Source organism: Narcine bancroftii, chromosome 3 (genome assembly GCF_036971445.1).
Source record: "Narcine bancroftii isolate sNarBan1 chromosome 3, sNarBan1.hap1, whole genome shotgun sequence".
Taxonomy (NCBI): domain Eukaryota; kingdom Metazoa; phylum Chordata; class Chondrichthyes; order Torpediniformes; family Narcinidae; genus Narcine; species Narcine bancroftii.
This window is the reverse complement of record NC_091471.1, coordinates 262,386,211-262,397,024: the sequence shown is the minus strand read 5'-3', so window position 1 is coordinate 262,397,024 and position 10,814 is coordinate 262,386,211. Positions and strand designations below refer to the sequence as shown.

Here is a 10,814-nt window from a genome sequence, read left to right as displayed (position 1 = left end):
ACTGTAAGCCTCCTCTGTGTCCTCTGCACAAACTGTAAGCCTCCTCTCTGTGTCCTCTGCACAAACTGTAAGTCTCCTCTCTGTGTCCTCTGCACACACTGTAAGCCTCCTCTCTGTGTCCTCTGCACACACTGTAAGCCTCCTCTCTGTACCCTCTGCACAAACTGTAAGTCTCCTCTCTGTACCCTCTGCACAAACTGTAAGTCTCCTCTCTGTGTCCTCTGCACAAACTGTAAGTCTCCTCTTTGTACCCTCTGCACAAACTGTAAGTCTCCTCTCTGTACCCTCTGCACAAACTGTAAGTCTCCTCTGTGTCCTCTGCACAAACTGTAAGCATCCTCTCTGTAACCTCTGCAGAAACTGTAAGTCTCTTCTCTGTACCCTCTGCACAAACTGTAAGCCTCCTCTCTGTACCCTCTGCACAAACTGTAAGTCTCCTCTCTGTGTCGTCTGCACAAACTGTAAGTCTCCTCTCTGTACCCTCTGCACAAACTGTAAGCCTCCTCTCTGTACCCTCTGCACAAACTGTAAGCCTCCTCTCTGTACCCTCTGCACAAACTGTAAGTCTCCTCTCTGTACCCTCTGCACAAACTGTAAGCCTCCTCTCTGTGTCCTCTGCACGAACTGTAAGTCTCCTCTCTGTACCCTCTACACGAACTGTAAGTCTCCTCCTCATCTGTGTCCTCTGAACGAACTGTAAGTCTCCTCTCTGTACCCTCTGCACAAACTGTAAGCCTCCTCCTCCTCTGTGTCCTCTGCACAAACTGTAAGTCTCCTCTCTGTACCCTCTGCACGAACTGTAAGCCTCCTCCTCCTCTGTGTCCTCTGCACAAACTGTTAGCCTCCTCTCTGTACCCTCTGCACAAACTGTAAGCCTCCTCCTCCTCTGTGTCCTCTGCACGAACTATAAGCCTCCTCTCTGTACCCTTTGCACGAAATGTAAGCCTCCTCTCTGTACCCTCTGCACAAACTGTAAGCCTCCTCCTCCTCTGTGTCCTCTGCACGAACTGTAAGCCTCCTCTCTGTACCCTCTGCCCGAACTGTAAGCGTCCTCCTCCTCTGTGTCCTCTGCACAAACTGTAAGTCTCCTCTCTGTACCCTCTGCACGAACTGTAAGCCTCCTCCTCCTCTGTGTCCTCTGCACAAACTGTAAGTCTCCTCTCTGTACCCTCTGCACAAACTATAAGCCCCCCTCCTCTGCACAAACTGTAAGCCTCCTCTGTGTGTCCTCCGCACAAAATGTACGCCTCCTCCTCTGTCCCCTCTGCAATGCTACCTTTGTGAGGTGCTTGAGAACCTCAACATTGACCCGTTAATTCTAATGCTTTGGGGCCAAATTGATGAAGGTAGTGCCTTCGAAGAATGGAGGTCTCCCATTATTACTGCCATCATTCTTATGCCCGCAAATTTGTTCTCTTTTTTTTAGGACTATTTTGAAGTTTAAAATGTAGTCTCAACAGTGTGATTATTTTGTTCTTTAATAAAACCCACGCAGCCTGTTATAACGAGTTATTCCTTCTCAAGCAGAGATTGTTTTGGTAACCAGTGTTAAGCCACCAGTATTGAAATTAAGTCATAATGTCTTCAAGTGCATTATTGTCTATAACTATTTGCATTTAACTACATACCAGTTAGCACAGCCAGATATATTCCTGTATTTTGTAATTTACATTTTTTCAAACTCTACCACTAATTTTCTGCTTTCCAGTTCTGCTCTTCTCCCAGCTAATATTGGATTTATTTCCCATCTTCCTGCTACACTAGTTTTAATCCTCCTCAACAGCAATACGAGTCCATAACTCACAAGAGCAGAAATAGGCTATTCAGCCCATCGAGTCTGCCCCGCCATTTAATCATGAGCTGATCCATTTCCCCACTTGGCTCCACTGCCCGGCCTTCTCCCCATAACTTTTCATGCTCTGGCTAAAAAAAGAACCCCTCTCTCTCTTAAATACACCTAATGGCCTGGCCTCCACAACTGCTTGTGGCAACAAATTCACCACTCTCTGGCTGAAGATATTCTTCCGCATTTCTGTACTAAGCGGACGGCCTTCAATCCTGGAGTTGTGCCCTCTTATCCGAGACTTTCTACATCTACTCTCTCCATGCCTTTCAACATTAAAAATGTTTCAATGAGATCCCCATTCATTCTCCTGAATTCCAACAAAACAGGCCAAAAGCAATCAAATGCTCTTCACATGATAACCCTTTCATTCCTGGAATCATTATTGTGAACCTTTGAACCATCTTCAACGTCAGCACATCTTTACTTACATGAGCCCAAAACAGCTCACAATGGTCCAGGTGAGATCTCACCAGTGCCATATAAAGCCTCAACATTGCATCCCTGCTCTTATATTCTATTCCTCTTGAAATTAATGCCAGCAGTGCATTTGCCTTCCTCACCACTGATTCAACATGCAAGTTTACCTTCAGGCTATCCTGCACGAGGGCTCCCAGGACCCTTTGCATTTGGGTCCAGGTTGTACTCTCTTATCCGGTGCTCTGTGATCCAGCAACTCTCATGGTCCAGCACGTTTGAATCTGCTGCCGTTAGTACAAACTCCTTGCAGACAGCGTGGGATTCCAACCCGTCCCAATCGCTGGCATTGTAAAGGCGTTGCGCTAACCACTACGTCAACCGTGCTGCCCCATAGTATTATTCCCTGTTTTAAGCTTTGTTCTGCCTTTAATATGGTTACATAGGGGGTTCCCTTAGGGGTCAATTTATGTTTTCCAGCATTTTTCTGTGGTCCAGCAATGGCCAGGTCCCAACATCAATTAAAGAGGTACAACCTGTATTTTCAATTTTCTCTCTATTTAAAAAAAGTCTGCCCGTTTATTTTTTTCTACCTTACACTTTCCAACATTATATTTAATTTGCCCATTCTCTACCCATTCTCCAAATCTAAGTCCTTCTGTAGCCTCTGTGATTCCTCTACACTACTTTCTCCTCCATTTTCCTTCATATCATCTGCAAACTTGGCCACAAGTTCCATTCATTCCATAATCCATATCTTTTAATAAACAAAACAAAAAGAAGCCCAACACCGACCCCTGTTGAACACCCCTAGCCACTGGCAGCCATCAGAATATATTCTTTGATAATTCCAACACTCTGCTTCCTGCGGATCAGCTAACGCTCTTCCCATGCTAATATGCTTCCTGTAATACCATGGGCTCTTATTTTGTGAGCATTTTGTCAAAGGCCTTCTGAAAATCCAAATGCACAACATCCACCTTATCCTATTTGTCACCTCCTTAAAGAATTTCAATAAGTTTGTCAAGCAAGATTTTCCCTTCAGGAAACCTTGCTGACTTTGGCCTCTCCTGTGTCATGTACCACCAAGAACAATACTCTGTAACCTCAACCTTTGCAATTTACTCCAATATCTTCCCAACCACTGATGTCAGGCTAACCAGCCTGTGTTTCTATCCTTGATAAAGTGTAAATTGACTGTCTTACATAAGTTTCACCTTCCACAGTGATTGAAAATTAAGAGAATACAGATGATAAAATGTGAAATAGAAACAGAAACACTGAGTTGGGCGGACGTAACGTATGATCATGGGGCAAACAGCTAAGAAACAGGGAAGTGGGCCCACCAAATTCATAACTACCATCAACCATTCACTGATTAATCCCATTATTTATTCCCTCTCCCAGATCCTACTGCTTTCTTACACACCCACAGTAATTTAAAGTGGCTAATTAACCTGGCAGATGACACATCTTTCGGATGTGGGAGGAAATCTATTTAGTCAGAGAGAGCATGCAAACACCACACAGCAAGCACCAGAGGTTAGGATTAAACCTGGGAGTCCGGAGCAGTGAGGCAGCTCTATTAGTTGTGCCACTGTGAAGCTGAGTAGTTTAACTCTGATGTGTTAACTCAGTCTCTCTTCCCACAGATGTTGCCTGACCTGCTGAGTGTTCCCTGCTAGAGTTTTTTTTTACTCCATCCTCCAATGACTTGGTTTCAATGCTTAAACAATATAAAGCAACCCTGATTGCACTTCCCTGCCACACATTCATTTACACATCTCAAAACACTTTGTGCTATTAAGGAGGTATATTAATGCAAGTTACTGTGTTGTGTTCAATAAGTACCCATCGCATTTGATATGTTGTCTAACTCATCAGTACATATCAGTTGGTGAGGTCTCTCAGATTTGCTCAGCGAAAAGGCACTTTCATCTCACAGGTTCAAACCCCACTACAGATATTAATTGGAACCCCAAAACAATATTCCCATTGCAGCTCTGAAGAAAAACTGCACCAGTGAACGGTGTATGTGTCACGAGACTAAAGCAAATCTTCTTCTGTTGAGCTTTTTGATATGGGTATTTCCATACCTTTCAACATCCCAGTAATATCCTACCTCAAAGACATTAAAAACATTGTACAGATTATCCATTTATTTGTAAGACTTAGTTGGGGAAAACTGGTTTCCTAAATATGACATGTGCTTCGGTGGTTGTAATATAACCTGGGACATCTACAGCTGTAAAAGGCACTACACAAATGAAAATTCTTTCTTTATCTGGAATTCATGCAAATAATTCTAGCAATAAATGCTGGATAACAGACAGGATCGGGTAATTTTACTAAAACTCATTATGTTGGCAAGTTGCTACCTCTGCTGGACAATCTAAACATGGTGGCCTTCATTTAAAGGAAAGCTTGCATTCAAACTGGACAGCATGGTGGTTAGCACAACGCCATTACAGCACCAGCAATAGAGACCAGGCTTTGAATCCAGTGCAGTATGTTCTCCCCATGTCTGCGTGGGTTTCCTCCCATCCTTCAAAAGTACTGCGAGTTGTAGGTCAATTGGTTGGAATTTGGCAGCACGGGTTCGTGGGCCAAAAGGGCTTGTTACTGTGCTGTATGTTTAAATTTAAACCCAACAGTGGATAATAAGAAATAAGATTTTCTGTTCCAGGGTCAATGCAATGGTTGTATTTATTGACTCTCACGCTCAGAAAGAATGTCACTTGCATTCCTTTTCTTCAAGTTTCTAGCATTTAGAAATTAGAATAATGCATTCAGAAGGCTTCAGCTTGAGCCTCCCTCTCAGTCAAAACTTATCTCTGGATGAGTGACCCCCCCCACCCCCCCACCCCACCCAGGGATTCTAGAAAATTTCCAATTCATATTTCTGGTACATTTAAAGTCTGTGGTGTTAGAACCCTTCCACAGCAGCTTGACAATGTGTGGTATGACTGTGAGATTCTGGGAAACAGAAGTGGGGTAGACTAGAAGAGTAGCAATCCAAGGAAATGGAGATGATACCCATACTGACAAAAGGAAGTTTATTTTAGGATGTATGAAATGATGAGGTAACGAGTTTAGTCCAATAGCACATGTGGTGTCCCACAAGGAACAAGGTGTCCCACATGTGTTGGGAGTATACTCAATCACTAGGCTCTTACTCCACTCTGAGATCAAATTTAAATTGACTGTACGTTACTGACTGGCTGAGGTCAGTGATAAATAAGTTCAGCATTGCTTGATAGAAAGCAGTGTTCTCAGATGCTCTCCACCAAGGCACTCCTATTGTCTTATGCATGAGAGTGTGGCATATGTGTATGCATGCACTCACACACACATCAACTCCAACCCTGAGACACCATGAGGGAGCCTTTAAAACAGGATCTCCAACACCAGTTTGAGGATCCCAATCAATATGGTCCATAACACCGACTCTTCAGTCTCCTCCTCCACCTGCTTTTTTGGTGAGCTCCTGTCAGTAGTGTCCTCATCACTGTGGTAGGAAAGCTCAGGAAAAGGGTCATCCCTCACCCCTTTGTCCAGGTAGACCCTCATCTCGAACTCGGTCTGCAAGTGCGAGGGATGGCCGTAGATGGCGATGCCCACCGGCCTTCGGAACTTGACCGGCACCGCCACCGTGTCCAGGCCGCAGGTGGTCGACTGCAGCTCATACTCGTCAAAGCTGGGGTGCAACGTAGCGTCGGAGATGTATAGATCAGCATCGCCTTGATGACTCACCATGCGCAGCATGATCTGTCCTTCGTGGTTAAGCCGCAGGTAGCTGTAGTTTCCGGGTCCCACCTGCCCCTGTACCACGTGCAGCAGGACCCAATCTTCGGGCACTGGCTCACTGCTAGAGAGTTCACCCGGCACCACCTGGCCTAGCAGCACCAGTGGAATTGCCCACCACACCGACGTCATGACTCTGCCAGAAATGCTTACTCAGCCCACGTCATCTGCACAGCTTCTAGGGGGGAACAGTAGAGAGAGGCATCCGTGAATGCTCCTTATTTATTTTGTTGGGAAAGGACAAGGAATATTTGAAATCCCTTTCCTCTTTTCCCTTCCAGCTTCTGTTCTTCTCCACTATATTATCCATTTTCTTCCCCTCTCTCTTCAGCCAGCCCTATTTTTAATAGTTCCTTCACAATACAACTTTTTATTCATCTACAACTTCTTTACAAAATGAGGTTAGATGGACAGTGGCAGCATTCAGAATTGGGTAAATGACAGAAAAGAGAGCAGTTTTTTTTTGCAATCTGTAAGAAAGGGTAACATCATTGCCTGGAAATAAATTAATCTCTTTCAGGTTGGAAGGATGCAACCAGGAGTGGTCCAAGGTTCAGTTCTGTGTCCTCAATGACTTACAACAGTAAAACCCCTGGTATCTGGCACTTATGGGGATTGGTAGATACCGGACGAGTGAATTTTCCCCTTGAGATTGCATGTTGCGCGATTGGTGAACTAACAGCGAGGCACTCCCAATTTTAAACTTCTGTATTTTTTTTTAAACCCTATTTATTTTCTGTCAATTTTTTTTTGCCAGTAGCTTGAATTCTGGATAAGAGGAGTTTTACTATATTTAATGACCTGTAAGGGTATCAGAATGCTACTTATTTTCATTTGCTAGCCGTACTGAAGTAAGCAGAATAGTATGCTGCAATAAGGATACCTAGACTCTGCAAATGGAATTTTTGAGCAATTGAGTGAAAACCTGTGAATGGAGTGGTGAAGTAGGTCAGGAGGGATCAAAAGTAAGACTTTTATCTATATTAAGTGGCATTGCATACGAGTACAGAAGAATCAAAATTTTCCTGTGATCTTCAGTATCCTTAAATGGCTGTGTTGATAAAATAGACAATGTGAGGATAGAGAAGAAGCCAGAGGGAGATTCTACAGAATCGTTCAAAGTCAGGACATACTTGGACAAAGAAAATGTGGTGAAACAGACTGAAAATATTACAGGAGATGGAGTGGAGATCATCTTTCTCTAGCAACATGTTGTGATCTGAAAGGTGACTGGAAGGTGATTCTGCAGGAACTTGCAAAATGTTCTATGATGGTTCTCCAGGCTGATGGGGTTGGGGGGGGGGGGGGGGAGGAAGCACAGAGATAGGTTGGGGGAGGTGTCGCGTTCACAGGGAAGAGGGGAGGGAGTAGGGTGAGCAGGAAAGGAGGAGAGGGACAGAGTGTTGAGAGATGGGGAAAAGAGTGGATGCTGGATGCTCAGGGAGATGGGGAGAGTGCAGGGTATATGGGAATGGATGAGTGCATTGGGAAGGAGGGGGTCACGTCTCCAGAATGGAGGACCATCGCCTTCCCAAGATCGTATTATATGGCGAGCTCTCCACTGGCCACCGTGACAGAGGTGCACCAAAGAAAAGGTACAAGGACTGCCTAAAGAAATCTCTTGGTGCCTGCCACATTGACCACCGCCAGTGGGCTGATAACGCCTCAAACCGTGCATCTTGGCGCCTCACAGTTTGGCGGGCAGCAGCCTCCTTTGAAGAAGACCGCAGAGCCCATCTCACTGACAAAAGGCAAAGGAGGAAAAACCCAACACCCAACCCCAACCAACCAATTTTCCCTTGCAACCGCTGCAATCGTGTCTGCCTGTCCCGCATCGGACTGGTCAGCCACAAACGAGCCTGCAGCTGACGTGGACTTTTTACCCCCTCCATAAATCTTCGTCCGCGAAGCCAAGCCAAAGAAAAAAAAGAAAGGATGCTCAGGGAGATGGGGAGAGTGCAGGGTATATGGGAATGGATGAGTGCATTGGGAAGGAGGGCAGAGTGCTGAGTGCATGGAGAGGGTTGTTGGGTGTGTGGGGGGGGGTTCTGGCTGCACGTGAGAGGGCGCTGGGCGAACAGGGAGGGTGCTGAGGAATGGGGAAGGGCGGGAGGGGGTGGGGTGTCTGGGGGTAGGAGGTGCAGGGGTACTGGGGGCGCGGGGTCTCTGGGAAGGGGTTCATGAGGAATGGTGCACTGACCAGGGAGGGGGCACGGTGCTGGGGGCCCGGAGGAGGGTGCCGGGTTCACGGAGTCTATGGGAGGCGGTGCAGCAAGCTCAGGGCCGGGGTGGGAGTGATTGGAGGGCAGCTGGAGGCCCAAACACGGCCACGTTTTCTCTCCCTGCCCCGGAGCCTTCCGACGACGTAGCGATACTCGGCCTCCTTACTTACCATGCCCAGATCCCGGGCACAGCCCCACTCGCCCGCTGCCGCTTCAAACAGGCTCCGAGTTCCGGGCTGCGCTACTCCCGACAACGAGAGTGCAAATTGGCCAAGAGCGTCCGTGCTGTGAATCCGCCGATTTCCCTCAGGTGCGCCGACCATTGGCTGGAGGATATCACTACAGCTAGAGAGGCACATGGGGCTTCTTCAAAGCATTCTTCAAGCCTTCTGCTTATTTCCTTGAAGAAGGATTCAGGTAAGTAACGTTGGCATATCTTTGTCTCCTATGGACGCTGAAAAGACCGGCATTTCAGGGTGTTTTTCACCGCAGTCATAGCGTCTCTGTGGATTGTCACCTGGTCATGGTGGAGAAGCTGGTGTGGTCCTGAGATCCCAAGAGCAATGTCATCTGGAGCTGTGCTCACGGTAAGGTCGAGGGTGAAATCCCTGACAAAGAACAATCCAACCAAGACCTCAGCGGTGGAACTCAATGGTCGCGAAGGCGGACGAAGGCGGCAACAAATCCGCCAGCACCAATTGTTGTGGTTTCCATGCCATTGGAACTCGTTGGTTGATTTGTGAAGTATCGTGTGCTTCTTGGAGTGCTACATCAAGTACACATACAGGCGTCTTTGCTTCAAAGGAGCGAAGGCCATCATCAAGGGATAGCCACAACGAGCGTCTGCAGACTTTAGTGTCTCACTTCTCCAAAGCATCCAGCCATTTCAATTCCCCATCCCATTCCCTTGCTGACATGTCTGTCCATGTACTGCCAGACTTGAGACAAACCACATATTGAATGAACAACACCTCACCTTCTGACTGGGCACCCTCCAACCAGGTGGCATTAATATCATCTTCTCCAACTTTCATTAAACCTCCCCCCCTCACTTCTTCCCCTGTCACCTTCCTCCAACTCTACCTCTCTCCCTTTTCCCTTTGTCTCCTTTTGCACAGACAAAATCAATTTTCACCTCTCCCCTTATCATATCCAATTAACACCTTTTATTGGTCTGGCCTCCTCCCCTAGCCAGTATTCTGAGATTTCCTGTTTTTTGTTCATTCTACTTATTCCTTGAAGAAACGTCGACAATATCTCTTTGTCTCCTATGGACACTGAAGGACCAGCTGAGTTCCTCCACCATTTGGGTGTGTTTTTACACCAAAGCATCCTTCATCACTGCACAGCTCCCTGTTATGCAACAGTGAAAGGTTTTGAATAGGTCCTTTTGTCTGATTCCATTGCTAAAAACAATACTACAACAATCTGTTTAATGATGTTGGATGAGGGATTATTCATTTGTTTTTAATCATGACTTTGAGAATAACATCACTGAAGTGGCTTTGTTGTTGAATTATACTGCACCTTGAAACATATTTTGTTCACTTATTGCCAATAAATCATTGTTTTATTGAAGAAAACAAGACCAGCTGCAGTTGGCTTAGCAACGTCAGCAATGTCTTTGTGTGAGAAAATAAGAAATAACAGCAGGAATATAGTGTGCTTTCATCTCTGTCCTGTCTCTGTAAAGATGCATTAATCAGGCAGCTCTTTATTGACTACACTTCAGCATTTAACACCATCATCCCCTCAAAACTGATCAGTAAACTCCAAGACCTGGGACTCAACACCCCACTGTGTAATTGGATCCTGGTTTCCTCAACTCCAGACCACAATCAGTGAAGATTGGTAAGAACTTCTCCATAATCTCTGTCAGTACCGGAGCACAACAGGGCTGTGTTCTTAGCTCTACTCACTTTACATCTATGACTGTGTGGCTCGGTACAATAACTTCATCTACAAATTTGCCAAGGAAACCACGGTAGTGGGTTGTATAAAGAAAAGTGATGAGTCACCATACAGGAGGGAGATTAAAATCTTGGCTGAATGGTGCACCAACAACAACCTTGCACTCAATGTCACCAAACCAAGGAGCTAATTCTTCAGGAAGGGAAAACTAGAGGTTTACAATCCAGTGATCATTGGGGGATCAGAAGTAGAGAGGGTAAGCAAATTTAAGTTCTTGTGAGTCACTAGCTCAGAGGATCTTTCCTGGACCCAACATACCAATGATATCATGAAGAAAGCATGTCAGCACCTCTACTTCCTTAGAAGATTCCAGAGGTTTGGTATGACACCAGAAGTCCTGGCAAATTTCTACAGAGGTGTGGTGGAAAGTGTGCTGACTGGCTACATCACAGTCTGTTATGGGGTCATCAATACCTCTGAGCGTAAAGCCCTCCAAAAGGTAGTGAACGCAGCCCAGGACATCACAAGCAAAACCCTTTCCCCTTTCAAGAACATCTACAGGGAATGCTGCCATTGGAGACCAGCAACAATCATCAAGGATCCACACCACCCAGCAC

General features: G+C 45.9%; 1 protein-coding gene across 1 annotated transcript; it reads right to left on the bottom strand.

The window, feature by feature from the left end:
- Window positions 1-4,948: 4,948 nt before the first annotated feature.
- On the bottom strand, window positions 4,949-8,547 carry c3h6orf120 (chromosome 3 C6orf120 homolog). The gene is made up of 2 exons (XM_069927915.1): window positions 8,457-8,547; window positions 4,949-6,242 (listed from the first exon to the last, which is right to left on the bottom strand). Exon 2 carries the CDS (start codon window positions 6,194-6,196, stop codon window positions 5,648-5,650), a length of 549 nt encoding a protein of 182 aa, XP_069784016.1. The 5' UTR covers window positions 6,197-6,242; window positions 8,457-8,547; the 3' UTR covers window positions 4,949-5,647.
- Between the last annotated feature and the right edge of the window lie 2,267 nt (window positions 8,548-10,814).